This window comes from Canis lupus, chromosome 20 (assembly GCF_003254725.2).
Source record: "Canis lupus dingo isolate Sandy chromosome 20, ASM325472v2, whole genome shotgun sequence".
Classification (NCBI taxonomy): Eukaryota; Metazoa; Chordata; class Mammalia; order Carnivora; family Canidae; genus Canis; species Canis lupus.
In genome coordinates, this window is record NC_064262.1 from 8203080 (window position 1) to 8218395 (window position 15316).

At 54.3% G+C, this 15316-nt stretch overlaps 1 protein-coding gene across 14 annotated transcripts in view; it reads left to right on the plus strand.

Moving 5' to 3' along the window:
* Positions 1–15316, plus strand: part of ATP2B2 (ATPase plasma membrane Ca2+ transporting 2) — a 371080-nt gene that overhangs the window by 340757 nt on the left and 15007 nt on the right. For all 14 annotated transcript variants that reach the window (XM_049098570.1, XM_025449826.3, XM_049098562.1 and 11 more), the window contains 5 exons: positions 6512–6691; positions 6893–6980; positions 10946–11052; positions 11517–11708; positions 14272–14485. In XM_049098570.1, coding sequence (XP_048954527.1) covers positions 6512–6691; positions 6893–6980; positions 10946–11052; positions 11517–11708; positions 14272–14485 — 781 coding nt within the window. The remainder of the gene's footprint in view (positions 1–6511; positions 6692–6892; positions 6981–10945; positions 11053–11516; positions 11709–14271; positions 14486–15316) is intronic.

A 15316-nucleotide genomic window follows, 5' to 3' on the forward strand; every position in this document is an offset into this window, starting at 1 on the left:
GGGCCAGAATTCAGTGCTGGGGACTTGCAGGGCTCTGTGCTCTGTCAGCCTGCCCTGCACAGATGGGCCCGTGTGGTCAGTCAAAAGAGGGGGCTGCCTCGAATCTCCAGCACATCGCTGTGGGCAGGCAGAGCGAATCCTCACCCTGGGGGGCCCTAGAGGGCAAAGCCCAGCACACAGGACAAGGCACAGAGAGGCTGGCCTCCATGTCACCGGAGGACCAACACGGCAGCTGGGTGTTGATTCCCAGGCCAGCCCGAGCTGGACCCAAATTGGCCTCGGCTGTGGAAGGCGGTGACTGTATCTCTCAGGGCCACCTTCCTCCACCAGAGGCGACATCGCTGTTCCCCACTTGCCCTGACACTGTTCCCCGGGGGGCCTCTTGCTGTTCCCTGATCCTCTTGGAGCCTCCATGTTTCCCTTCTTTCAAGTGAAAGGAGGTAGACAAGGTGTTTTCCGAATTCCCAGCCCTGATGTTCTGAGAGTCTGTGTTCCAAAGACCAAGTGAAACTCGAATGTCACTGACATGGATTTTCATGTTTTAGCAGCAAGGAAAGGCGATGCCAAGAGTGTGAGCTCAGGCATCAGACAGACCTAGGATCCTGGGTCCCAGCATTACTAGCTATGTGGCCTTGGGCCAGTTACATAACCTCCCTGAGCCTCTGTTTTCTCATCTGTAGAGTGGGGATAGGAAAAGTATTCTCCACACATACACACCCCCAGCTACTATGAGGTGTCAAATCACACACACACAAGCAACAGGCAGAGTCTGTCTGGCATGAGGTAGGTGGTTCCTGAATGTGGGTCCCCTCCTTTCATGTCTCTTCCCAGTAGATTCAAAACTCTGGGTCTAGTGACACATAACAGCCCCTAACACAGAGCCCAGCCTCTGGAAGGTGCTCGATTAAGTGTGTAATGAATGAATGAGAACGAAAGGGACTTGAACACCCATCTTCTAATACCATGCCTGGTACTTATCTCACACACGTCTACCACCCATAGGCCTCCTCACTCCCACCCAGAGCCTAAAAGCAGCAAAGGCAAACTGTGTCCCAGGTGCTCGGCCATATGTCTTTTCCTGCAGACTGCGTCTCTCCCTGGACTGACAGGCCATTTATCAGCCTTCCCTGGGATGCCCAGTCATTACCAGGCGCTAATGGGTTCAGGCTTCCCATGACCGGTTATCTCCCGGTCTAGTCTCCACACAGCAGACAAGGCCAGCCTGCAGCTTCCCTGTCCTTCCCATTCCAAGAGCTCCTAGCCCATCCCCCTAACTCCGAAGCATCCCTGAGATGGGGTGGGAAGTGATATCAGACACATACCCTTTTTTTTTGTCATGACCTGTACTAATAACAGATGTATTTTATATCATGACTCAGTAAACACACACAGTTAACCAAAATAAGGATATCAGAAAGTAATGTGATGCACTTGGAAGTATTTTCTATTTCTTTCTTTTTTGTAATGCTAATTACCACCCACTAAACTGATTTGACAATCCACTAAAGGGGTATGATTCTAGGTTTGAGCTGCTGCTGACCTGGACCAAATGCTTCCCCACACCCTCAGTGAGGCCAGTGATGGGACAGTGATGTTCCTTCCCAAAGTCTCGCACTAAGTGGCTGAGCAAATCCAGATTAGAACAGGTTTTCTGCCTTCCTGCCCTAGGCCCTTCTCCTGGGTGCTGCAGAAATGGAAGGGCAAGTGGTTCTAAGTCAGGAGGGTTAGGAGAGTCTAAGCTGGGTCCCGGCATATTCTGTTCATAGCATGATCATCCAAAGAAGCTGGCTTCAGGCTCAGACTCTGGGAAGGGACAGCTGTCCCACCCATCTTGCAGACATCTACATTGGAGAAAGGGGGCCTAGATCCAAGCCCCAACTCTGCCACTAACAAGCCACTTCCCCTCTCTGTGCCTCCATTTCCTCATCTGTAAAATGGGAGGTTGGCCTAGAAGCCCTGCCAAGCTCCAGCATTCTGAGACGACCAGCTGGAGGGCTTACCCTGATACTTTTCTTTGCTTCCATCAAGTTAGTACACCCTTGTTGGTGACCTCCTCTCTCCCCCAGACTCTCCTCCAGGATGTAGATTTCGATGTTTATGAGCTGTTTTGGGGAGCAGTGACTTACTAGAGTGACACAGCAGAGTTAAGGGATAAGGACTTGAATCCAGCTCCTGCCACTCCTTCACAGAAGACCTCAGGTGCATCCCTTTCTCCGGTCTCCGTTTCCCCATCTGAACAATTAGAGTTGGTCATTCCCAAGTAAGGGACACAGCACAGTTGCTGGTGATGCTAACTTGAAAGCATAAAAGCTCTGACCTGTTGACTCAGCATTTCCCAATGGGGTGGGGATGGCTTTTGATTTATTTGGCTTTTAGGCTAGGTGATTTATACACATGGAGCTAAACTCAAATGGTTCAATAGCGCAGACAGTGAAGCAGCCTCTCATGCTGGTTCCCGCCTCACAGGCAGCCACCGTCACCAGCTCCTTGGGTGACTAGGCCAGTGTCTGTGCCTGTGGTTTGGGGCAGGCTCTCCCAGGCAACCCTGAGGCTGATCGGACCAGAAACCTCAGCCTGGGCCACCTCTAGGGTCCTACGAACATTTTCAGATTCCTTTTGCAGATGTCACTGGAACATAAACTCTGCCTCCCTCAGTTTTCGCATCTGTCAAGGGGACAAATCATGTTGCCTTCTCCCCTTGAGAAGACAGAAGACAGAACAGATCAAAACAGGCTTGTCGATCACCCCCCAGACACATGTAACATGCTGCCTCGGGTACGTTTTCCGATACTGATTGAAGCCACAGCAGATAAAGCCATCAGGAGAGCAGCAGTCTGGGATTTGCCCGGTTATCCGGGGGTGTTGGGAGCCCTTGGAGTCACAGACAACGGGTGTCACCAGAAACAACAGATGTTTAAAAGCCTTTATTTAATGAAAACAGGAAGCACCCATTTTCTGGCTGTTTTTCCTCAGTGAGAAAAATCTTGGATAATTTTAGCAAAAGAAGGAATTTTTTTTTAATTTTACAGTTATTTTGTCTACATGGAAAGTGTATTTCAGCCAGATCGGTGCTTCTGTGGCTTAAGTCTTAATCATCTCTGGATCCTTGGTGCCCAGAAGAGTTCAATGTTCAGTAGCTGTTTGTCAAACAAATGAACCAGTCCCTTTGGCAAGGAAATGCTGAATGCGGTTTAAGGAAGCACCCCATTGGGTTGGAGGAATCCTGAATCGCTTCATGAGTAGAAGGCATTGCACAGGAGAGAGGGAGAGATTTGTGACACACAGATTAAAAGGGGGAGAGTGGAGCACCTGGGGACTCAGTGGTTGAGCGTCTGCCTTTGGCTCAAGGTGTGATCCCAGCGTCCTGGGATCAAGTCCTGCCTCAGGCTCCCTGTATGGAGCCTGTTTCTCCCTCTGCCTGTGTCTCTGACTCTCTGTGTGTGTCTCTCATGAATAAATAAAATCTTTAGGAAAAAATAAAACTCATCCCCCTTTTACAAATGAGGAAGCCAACACTCGGTTGGGTCCCCAGGACAAAGCTCAACCCTGCCTTTCAGTTCCTGATCCCCCTCTCCCAGAGGCAGAGAAGCCTCCACCACACAGAGGAAACTGTGGGAGCAAGCCACTGATTCCAGCACCTTCTGAGTGCAGGCGCTTCTCTAGTTCATGGCCACCAGCTCCTGCCCCTCATCCTCCTCAGCCTCAGCCCCTCCAGAACACCTGCCACACTTTCCGCAACCCCCTTTGCACCTTCTCTGCCAGTGCATCTCAGGGAACAGTTCTCTCTGGCCCGGGCCATGAAGTGGTCATCTGTGTAGTCCCAGCCAGGGCGCCGTGCCAGGCACCAGAGCCTCAGTTAGTGTTGGCTGAACAAAAGCAGCTCAAATATCCCCTTCTCCAAGAAGCTTTCGCATATTTCTTCTCTCCATCTACTTCCTTCTGAAGGAATGGCACCCTCCTCTGTGCTCCCAGAGCTCTTTGTACAGAGATCTTTACCAAAGACCCTGCCTCCTGCAAGAGTACAAGTCAGGCCCAGAACAACTGCTCTCATCTGAAAAAAAGAATGATATGATAGACTCGTTCCACTATAGAGTGGTCAGCCTTAGAAGGAGTGAGCACCCCATCGTCAGAGGCATGCAAGCAGAGGCTGGCTGGCCATCTGTTGGATGCCTAACAGGAATCTCGGCAATGAACAGAGAGTCAGAGTCATGATCTGAAGCCCCTTCCAACTCCAAGACCTCAAGCGTCTTTCAGTCAAACATAACCTGAATTATTGCTTTGAAGGGGAGCCAGATAAGGCATATAGAGCCAACAGAGCAGTGGCTCTTTCCTTTCCTCTTGGGTCAGGAGACACCAAGGGACCGCCGTCCAGGTTACAGCTGTTGTGAGGACATCAATAAATTATGTAGCAGGATGTTGGACATTCCACATCCCCACTCCCTCTGGCTCTGTAGAAAGAGGTCATGTTTACCTATGCAAGCAGGCACAAGGCAGAGGCCTTGCTCACGTGGCCCCAAGCCCTGAGAGGGCACCAGAAGGCTCTTCCCCAAGCCCTGGAAACACACCCAGAGGAGATCTCTGGTCAGCTTACCCTGCTCTAGCCCTTGTGACGGGGAGATCACTACCTGTCACCACAGAGCTGGTCTCGTACAATTCTAGTAGCCAGAGAGGCCTCCTGACCTTGGCCTGGAACCTGCCTCTTCACGACATTTGTTCCTTGCTCTACCACAAGATGGCTGTGCTCAGGAGTCTTGTTTTTCTCTACAAGCAGCAGGGGGGAGCCCCTGAAGGAGTATGACACCCGGGCTGAACTTCAGGCAGGTCGCTGGCGGTCAGGTGGAGGAACGATAGAAGAGGGGTAAGGCCAGAGGCAGGGAGATTGGGTAAGGTCTGGGCAGTGACCCCACCTTGGAATGGTGGTGCTCTGTGCAGCTGCTGTGGGGGTGGACAGAGGCTAAATATTTTCAAGATCAAGCCTTGTGTTTAAAATTCCTAAGGGTGGGAAGGGGACCAGCGGTCAGGAGCTGCCCACAGCCAGGTTTTGAACCAATGTTCTAACCCTTTGTATTAGTTTGCTGGGGCCGCCATAACAAGTTACACAGGCTGGGTGGGCAGTGCGGGGGACGGGGCTCAAACAACAGGACTGGACCGTCTCACAGTTCTGGAGGCTGCAAGTCCAAGGTCATGGTGTTGGCAGGGTTGGTTTCTTCTGAGGGCCCTGGGGAAGAATCTGCTTCAGACCTTCACCCCTCCCCCATTCCCACCCTCAAGTTTATGGGAGTTCGCTGGAAATCTTCAGCCCTCCTTGGCTTCCGGCAGCAGCAGCCAATCTCTGCCTTCATCATCACCTGACAGTCTCCCTGTGTGCGTGTCTGGGTCCAAATTCTCCCGTCGGATAAAAGCCCCAGTCACGGTGGTTAAGGGCCACTGACCTTGACTTTGGGGGGCGGAGTGCAAGTTCAGTCCCTCTCAGCCGTGGCTTGGCAGAGTGGGGATGGAAGTGAGCTCCCAGGAACTATGATGTGTGTAAAGAATGAGAGTTAGACTCAGCCTCTCCAAGCGTGAGATTCTAAAGTGCTTTGGTCTTTTAGTACAACTGGATTTTCTGCCCTTGACATGTCCTCTTCCACTCAAAGACGTTTTGCAGCAACCAGCAAGTATTACCATATTATTTTATCATCTGTCACTGCCCATGGGTAAGAATCACTTGTTCAGTTGATCTATGTTTTGTGTAAAGGGCTGCAGCAGCTCCAGGCTGATTTCTGCATCCTAATTGCGGGGCAAATAAATCCACAGCTCTGCCTAGGAGCAGGGACTGGGGAAGGGGATGGTGCTTACCCCACTTCTGACTGGCTGGGTCTACTCTGGCCTCATTGGCCCAGACATCAGTCTATCATTACAGTCAGAGAGGGCAGGAGGTAGTCCTTACTCTCTCATGGAAATGTCCTATTTTACATGAAGTATAATCATTTGTATTTATTCTAAGCCAGTGTCACATTCTGTAAATGCAGTGTTCCCAAATGCAATGCGCCCCCCCCCAAAAAAAAAACCCTGAAAATACAGGAACATATTTATCTATCACTGACTTTGCAGGAATTACGCATGTGTATAAAGCAGGGACACATTCCTATGCCATAGTAGAATGTTCTATTCTCACCTGAAGTGTTCTTGAGGTCTTTCTCAAAGTCCTTGCCCAGGTCAGGATAGCCTAGGGTTTTATCTCAGAGAGGGATAATATGGTGGGAAGTGGTAGCTGCCTGGGACTCCACTGAGAATTCTGAGACCATATCAGGGTTTAATCAGAGGATTCTGTGATCGATTAACAATGCCTGCCACAGGCACAGAAAGGGAAGAGACAGCCCACATGCCATATGTGCTATCAGTATCTCATGGTCATCCAGGCCCCTTACACTGGAGCTGCCTGTGAACAGGGCTCACTCTGGGATCCATAAGGGAAGTGAGGGCCTGCCCTAGGTGGTACTCACCCCCATTGCTTCTGCCTTCCTGCCAGGTCCCAGAAGCCATCCGCAAGTGCCAGAGGGCAGGCATCACAGTTCGCATGGTCACTGGTGACAATATCAACACGGCCAGGGCCATCGCCATCAAGTGTGGCATCATCCATCCTGGGGAAGACTTTCTATGCCTGGAGGGCAAGGAGTTCAACCGGAGGATCCGCAATGAGAAGGGGGAGGTAAGTGCCCAGCACAAGGAAGCTTCCAAGGGATGAGCTCGGATGGGGGCTGGGAGGCATGGGGGCCGCATGACTGTAGAGAAGACAGCCAGCGTGCCACTAAGAACCCACTCACTTTGGGTAAGTCCTCTCCCTTCTCCAGACCTCAGTTTCTCTCTCTGATACCCCTCCCAACCCACTCCCTCCCCCATCCCTCTCCAGATTGAACAGGAGCGAATTGACAAGATCTGGCCAAAGCTACGGGTGCTGGCTCGTTCCTCCCCCACGGACAAGCATACCCTCGTCAAAGGTAAGACTTGGGGGGGCAGCTCTGAGACCAGAATCCGCTCCTCTCCTGGTACCTGCAGCTTCTTTCCAGGACAGAGGGGCTTTTGCACGGAGCTCCCCACACCTGGCAACACCCTTGTTTCACCCCATTGCAGCCCTGGGAGGGCCTCTAAGGGCCACAGTGGGATGGGGAGGTTGTGAATCTTCTCTCTGGGTTCCACCTCTTCTAGAAAACAATGGGCTGGGCCTGTCTAGGTCCAAAAGTCTTTACCTGAGGGTCAAATAGGGCCCACAGACATGTTATATTTGACTGATGTAGTGCCTTTTTTTATGTTGAATTTGGATGGCTTTATACACACTCTCCTTTCACTTTGAATCAGTCTTCACCACTCCTTATTGTTTGACATCCAGCCCACTTGACTTATTTATGTTCTCAGCCTGGCCCCAGAGCTTGTCTTCCTGGTCTGCATGATCTCTGAGGACTCCAACAAACATCTGTGACCAGAACCCCAGGGGTGGGCTCTCCTGGGAATAGCAACCTGAGAGATGAGACCAAAAGCTAGCATCCTTCTCCTTCCCTGTCTTCCTCCAGAGAGAAGGAGCATACCATTTGTTGAGCCCATATAGGTGGCCGGGTGCTGGGCACTTTTAGAGTCATACAGCCCTGACTTCAAGTCCTGGCTCTTCCACTAACCTGTTCTATAGCCTTGGGCAAGTCTCTCCTCTACTGGGACTCAATTTCTCCATCTTTAAAATGGCCATAGAAGGGCAGGTTTCTGGCTGAGGTCATCCCTGGGGCATCTTGGATTCCTCTCCCAAAATGCTGCCCAAGGACATTAGAGGAGGCAGATCTGGCTTGGGAATAGAGACTCAGAACCTCAGAATCACAGATACCAGAGCAAGAAGCCCCCCAGCCAATCCCCATTTCTATCTTAATCACTCACTCATTCATTTACTCATTCTCTTGATAAATATTTATTAAGGATCTGCTAAGTGCCAGGCCCTGCTCTTGGCAGACATGCTCCTTCCATCTTAGAATTCATGGTCCAAAGAGTCCATCCAGCAGACATTAAACAGGTTTCCTTCCACAGACCTAGAGGCTGTAATCAGTGGAAGGGTAGGATAGGGCCCTCTGTTGGCGTCTCACTCAGGCTGGGGATGGATGTCACATCATAGGCCATCGAAGGTAGGTCGAGGGTCCAGGAGAAAGGGCTTTTGTTTTCAGGTGGGTCAGAGAACTGCACTGTGAAAGACCAGAGGCAAAGCTTCCCAGGCACCCTCAGGAAATGTAAAGAAGCTCAGTTGGCCAGGCAGGGACCTCAGGTGAGAGAGGAAGACCAGAGAAGAGGGTGCTGGTATCAGGTCATGTAGGGCCTTGAATGCCAGGCCAATGACCTGTGCTGTTAGCCCAGCATTGGGAGCCACTAGGAAGGCCTTGAGGGGAAAAGTGTTATTTTATAAAGTTCATTGCCCGCTTGTGGGGAGAACCACCAGGATTGTCCAGCTGTAAGAGCTACTTCCCAGATCAGGGTAGGGTGATGACAGCACAGGTGGAGCTGGAAGTCAATAGGTCAGAGACCTATTTGGGTGGTAGAAGGACCTGGGCCCAGCAGTCGTTCAGATATAGTTGAGGGATGAGATGGGGTGAGGGGTCCCAGATTCCCTCAGTCTATACAGGTTCAAGAGCTTGCAGCATGTCAGGATGGCCCCTGGTTTTTAAATGGGCAGCTGGGTGTCAGGAGTCACAAGGGACAGATCTGAGAGTGATGAGTTCAGTTTAGGGCCAGCTGAGCTGGAGGCCGTATGACATCCAAGTGGAGATGTCCAGAAGACAGCTTGCCATCTGTGGAGTCAGGGCTCAGCAGAGAGATAAAGACGCAGGTGGGCTGTGCTACATGGGGAGAGCAGAGGAGCCTGCCAAACCCCTGAACCTCCCACATGAGTGATGGGCAGAGGCTGAGAGATGGAGAAGAGGCAGCCAGAGGAGTGGGAGGACACCAGGATCAGCGGTGTCCAAGAAGACAAAGAAGGGAGCTTGCCGAGGAGGAAGGTGTGGTCCACGGCAGGAATGGCACTGAGAGGTCCAGAGAGATAGGACAGGAATGTGACCATAGGCGATGGCCACAGGAAGGTCCTTGGTGACCGCACGCAGGCAGGCCATGTCAGTGGAGTGGCAAAGCCATGCCGGCTCTGGAGGTGGAGGAGAGTGGTCTGGGAGAAGGTGTCCTCCCAGCTCCCCTTCTATTGGGAACAGCAGGAGGGCTGTGTCAAAGCTGGTACCAGTCTGCGGGTCCACAGAGGAAAATGTGGCCCCTCCCTGCTTTGGAGGAGCAGATAGGCATGCTGAGGGAAGGCCTCGCATGCCCAGTGGACAGAACCTGGAGGCTGAGTCTTGGCTGGGGACTGGGGGACTGCCACCAGCTGGGGTGGGGGTGGGGGACAGCCTAGGATGAGTCCCAGACCACGTGGCCTTGGCACTAGGCCTTGAAGAGGGTGGAAGCTGGACCACTCCCGAGGGCTGGGGAAGTGGCTGCAAGGACCTACAAAGGCTTCTCAGGGAACCTGTTCCCTCATCCCTTGGGCTGCTGCTGCTTCTTACCAGGCACAGGGCAGGGAGAGACATACGGGAGCTACAGCAATCTGATTAGGGCAGGTGAGGGTACTCAGGGAGACACAAAGGCTTCCCCAGGGGAAGTGGCATCCGAGCTGAGACTACAGGCACAAGACAGGCCCAGCCAGCCAACGGAGAAGCCCAAGCAGACAAGGGCAAGGGGGCCGGCTTTGTACACGGAGAGCCATTCCTATGACTGGAGCACAGATTGGGGGTGGCCAGGGACAAGAGAAGAGAAGATCAGAGAACAGGTGAGTCTGATCACCAGGGACATCAAACTTTCTGCATGGAGCTAAAAACATGGATGGCACCCTGAGGCTAGCACGGGTCATGACAGAATGACTATTGGTTTAGAGGGAGGCAACAGGGGTTAGAGAGAAATCCTGGTGCTGCTGTGCAGGTTGGACGGGCAGCCTGGGGTTAGTGGGTGGCAGAGACGATGCTGGTGGCAGAGGGGAGGGGGACAGAGAGAAGTGGAATGTTTCACTTCCAGTGGGATCTTGGAGCAGAAACTCCAGGCTTTGGTGATGGATGTGAGATGTGAAATGAGGGACATGCCAAGAGTGACATTCAAATTTCTGTCCTGTCCATGGACATATCCTCTCAAGTTCCATATGTGACCAATGATGACATCTTTCACCCACCATTTTCCGCTGGCCCCTGCTCAGTGACAAGGCCACATGCTGTTTATTCAACTTGTTGAATATTTTATTTTTATTTATTTATTCTTTTTTAAAGATTTTATTTATTCGAGAGAGAGAGAGCAAGACAGAGAGAATAGGGTGGGGTGGGCAGGGAGGAGCAGAGGGAGAGGGTCTCCCCACTGAGCAGGGAGCCCAAGGACCCTGGGATCATGACCTGAAACACAAACAGACGTTTAACCAACTGAGCCAGCCAGGTGCCCCTGAATATTTTGTTGAGGGTAGATGTCTGAGAGAGGTCCGGGTCAGGGGTCATTGGCAAATGGCACAGCCCAGGCCTCCTCAGGAGGGACTATGGGTGTACAGGGAGAAGGAGCTGAGGGAGGAGATGATAGGAGAACAGAGGCGCTCCTAGAACTCAGGCAGAGGGGGAGGTGTTTCCAACCAGGTGGCCCCCAGTGTGGCCAAGGGCTGCGGAGAGTGCAGAGTGTGCTGGAGAGGCAGTCAGGGCCCAGACCGCAGAGGACTGAGGTGCCCAACATCCCCTGCAGGTGCTGGCAGCCGCAGGCAAGCCTGGAGCTGGGAAGAGCCACAACAGGAGGGGGTGGCAGGGCAGGGGCCAAAGAGGAGGCTGTGCCCGGCCCGGGGTCCTCCCAACGGTCAGGGCTGGCCGGGGCTGCCTCTGGCCCATGGAGTGTCCTGGGGCCCTGAGCGCACTCCCGCCCCACCCCACAGGCATCATCGATAGCACACACACCGAGCAGCGGCAGGTGGTGGCCGTGACGGGGGATGGCACCAACGATGGGCCTGCGCTCAAGAAGGCTGACGTGGGCTTTGCCATGGTAGGGGCAGCTCGCATCGGGCCCCAGGGTGGGCCTGGCAGGAGCTCATGGGCAGGGGGTATGGACAACACAGCCTCAAGCTGTCTGTGCAGGACACCCGGTGCACACTCAGCTCACCCACCATCCACCTCATGGGCCCAGGGCTCTCAAGCCTCAGCCTGGCCCCTGGGGTCCCCCTGGAAGGGTGGAAGGGGGCTCCCTGCAATGATGGGGGTGGGGGGAAGCTAAGGGGAGGGTAGGCCAGGGAACAACTTCCCAAAGGCAGAGAGCTGGCCTCAGGGGCCTGGGTCTAGGGGGTGGGGTACATGCACACACACACCATGTGGTCTGGCCGTGCTGGGCAGTTGGGAGTATGCATGTGGGGGTTTGTATAGGACTGAGGATGTGTAGGGGATGAGGACAGTGTTGCTTGAGCTGCTCACCCCCCAGCCGCCCCTCACAGGCTCCTGTTCCTGTCCCCACAGGGCATCGCAGGCACGGACGTGGCCAAGGAGGCCTCAGACATCATCCTAACGGATGACAACTTCAGCAGCATTGTCAAGGCAGTGATGTGGGGCCGCAATGTCTATGACAGCATCTCCAAATTCCTGCAGTTCCAGCTGACGGTCAACGTGGTGGCTGTGATCGTGGCCTTCACCGGCGCCTGCATCACACAGGTGGGTCCTTGGGGGGCGGGGAGTGCAGGTGGGCAGGGCCGGGCATACCAAAGCATGGGGAAGGCCCTGCCAAGGGCCAGGAGTTGCATCACAGACCACAGGTGCAGGCACCAGCCTGAGGAAATGAGGCTCAGTCAGGCGGGAGGCTGGCCCAAGATCATCTAGCGAACAAGAGATGTCAAGCCTCACCCCCATGTCTGTCTCGTCCAGTCACAGCCCTGGTCCTTGCTGCAGGAGGCAGAAGAGGTCATCCTCAAAGGAAGGCAGAGGCCCCAAAGGCCCAGAGGGAGGCAGAGGCAGGGCAGGGCCCAAGGGGGGTCAGGCAACCCGCTGGGGGCAAGGAGCCAGCAGAGTCCTGGGGGCCTCAGTTCTGGCAGGAGAGGCCTATTTGCCTGGGGCCCTACGGCCAGGTTAGGGCTCTTTGTCACTGGGAGAGGCAGTTGTCTGTCAGGATCACCATCTGGCCATGAGCAGCCCCATCCCGAGCTCAGGGGAAGCCAGCCAGCAGGCCTGCATGTCTTCAGCCTCGCTCCTTCCTCACCTGGCCCCAGAAGGTGAGAGCTATAATGATCCCCATTTTACAGAAGCAGAAACCAAGGCTGAGGATGGACCAGCCAGGAACCTGCCATTGTTCCTGCAGCCTCCTGTCTTCTCCTAGGGGCTGACCAGCCCGGCCTGGAGAGGAAAGGGCCAGTATTTCAAGGCCTCCTGGCAATCACACGGGTAGACAAGCTCCTGCCCACAGAGAGGAGCCCCCAGAGGCCCAGAAGGCAGCACTGCCCCAAAGAGCTCTGTGGCCTTAGGAATGCTGCTCCCTTCACTGCGTTCTGAGCCCCTGGGGCTGCATGTGGCAGCACCCAGTGCCCTATCCTAGAGTCAGAGCTGGGAGGTGGCCGGTGGGTCCCTTCTACTGTCAGGGCCCTCTCCTGGTCTATGGGTGACAGACGCCCTCTAGTGGTACTTGGGGAAGCCTTCCACAGCACCGCAGCTCCTGCAGGCTTCTCAGGGACCCACTGATGCCCTTGGGGAAACAGGTTCAAGGAGAACTATCAGTTTGCCTAAGGCCTGAAGTTGAGCTTGTGGCAGGGCTATGTAGGCGTTGGTGGGGACATGGGAGGCTCTGACCCCGAAGCACATATAAACAGAGAAGGTGGGTGAGCAGGAAAAAGCTTCAGGACGAGGGAACGTGGCTGCTCCAGGGCATAGATAGGAGAGGTGGCCTGCAGGAAGGGCTCTGATGAATCCAGGAAGTGAGTGAGTGGATGGGGTGTGGTCAGAGTGGGTCTCAGGGGCTGCACTGAGAAACGATACAGGGGTGAAGAACAGTTTAGGTTAGGCTATTAGGTTTCCAGGGTCTGTGGGCTTCCTGCAGGTGGTGTTCCACAGTAGATGAGGCTAAAAGAACAGAGGGAGAGGAGGTATGGGCTGGAGAGAGGGTGATGCTAGGGAGAGGTGGGCACCGAAAGCCAGAGGGATAGGTGTGGTGAAGAAAGTAGGGCTGAGGAAGGGGCCATAGGAGCAGAGATTTAAAAGATGAGGCAAGAGGAGCCCTGAGGGAGGAGAAGAAGAAATGGCCAGAGCCCTGGGGCAGGTGGGCCACGAGAGTGGGGTCTAGTGACAGGAGGAGATAGTGGCCGCACGAGGCAATGAGGTCGGTGAGAGGAAGCTGGAAAAATGCGTCTCTCGATTGGCAACAAGGAAGATGCTGGGGACCTTGGAGGAAAGAATTTGGGGGGCATGGAAAGGCCAAAGTCTGGCTGCCAAGGACAAGGTCCTTGGGGTGCGACAGTAGAGGGGACAGTTCCTCGAGGCAGTGTACCCCATGTGATATGGTTGTATACAGAGCGGTATGACTCTGTGATCCCAGTCGCAGCCAGAGAAAGGCCTGGAAGGATCCACACCAGAATGTGGACAGCGGCCACTAGTCGTGACAAGGTCATTGACGAGCTTTAGCTCCTTCTGCTCTTCCCTACTTGCCCAAGTTTTCTACCATAGGAAGTTTGTTACTTCTGGAACCATAGATGCACACAGTAGTTGCCTAAGGTAAAGTGGGATGACGAGGTAAAAAGGTGGTAGTGACAAGGGGACAGGGGCTGTGGGCACTGTTTGTGGGACAGCAGAGACCAGAGCCATTGATAGTTGAGGGGAAAGCAGCAGTGGGAGACTGAGGAGATAGGATCTGTGTCAGAGACAGGGGAGATCTCGGCCTTAGCCAGGAGACGAGTGTCCACGGGGGCCGAAGGAGAGGAGGGCACATGCTAGGGAAGCAGGCACATCTACCAGAAGGCAGGGAGCTGCTGACCGTCGTGCCTGGAAGACTCAATTTTCTCCTTGCGGGAGAACATGGGTGGGCAGGTCTAGGCCGTGCTCCAGGGAAGGGAAGGCCTGGCAAACTTGTGGGGTGCTCGCTCAGGGGCCCGGTGGGCAGGCCGGCTGAGGGCAGACCCCCTGGGCAGAGCCGGCTCAAGACCAGCAGGAAGCTGCCGAGACCCACACCCGGCACTTCGTAGCAGCCGCGGGCCGGCCTCCCCGTGACAGCCTTCCCCGCCGCTGCTGTCTCCAGGACTCCCCCCTGAAGGCCGTGCAGATGCTCTGGGTAAACCTCATCATGGACACGTTCGCCTCGCTGGCGCTGGCCACGGAGCCGCCCACCGAGACCCTGCTTCTGAGGAAGCCATATGGCCGCAACAAGCCCCTCATCTCACGGACCATGATGAAGAACATCCTGGGCCATGCCGTCTACCAGCTGACCCTCATCTTCACCCTGCTGTTTGTTGGTGAGTCCCCCACCGGCCCACCTGGGACACCCTGGCCATCCCCAGGCTCCTGGATTCACATCCACCCTCTTGTCTGCCAGTGAAGGAACAGGGGACTCAGGGAGGTGAAGTTAGTTGCTCAAGGTCACATAGCAGGTCTGGCCCCTTCTCTGACCCATTCCTACACTTCATCCGTGCCTCATGCGGGCTTCCTCTGAGATTTCCCTGGGGAGAGGCCGAACACCTGCCTAGCCACCAACTATTTCCACAGCATTTTCCGTTAGGCTGCTTCATTTAGGTCTTGCACGCACTCAGTGGGGCAGGCCCCTGGTCCCCACCATACATTACAGTGAGTGCCCTGAGGCACACAGAGGTGAGGGGACCTGCCTGCGGGGTTCAGCCGAACTGAGGAGCCTGGGTAGAGACCAGGCCTGTTTTCCTTGGGTGAGTTATGGAGAAGCCCAGAGTGGGGAAGGGGCTGGCCCATAGCCACACAGTGAGTCAGGGCCAGCTGGGAGTCCTCAGCCCGGGCAGGGCCCTATCACGTGAGGTGTGTGGCTTTCAATGCCACTGAGCATCTTCCCTCAAAGTCCAGAGTACAGATGTGGGTAGGGCATGGATCCTATTCCTCAAAGGGCAGTCTTCTTGTGTAAATTTTGAAGGTGGTGTGTTGTCAGGACTACTGCATAGATTATCTTTAGAGTCTTTGAAGAAGCCATGTGAATGAAGAAAGAAGACTTCCAGGAAGGGTCAGGGAAGGGGGGGGAGTAGTTCCTAGTTTACTTGCTGGCTTCCCCCCTTGAGCACCTACTCTCAGTGGTCTTGGACTCAGCTAGACACCTCACACTAAGA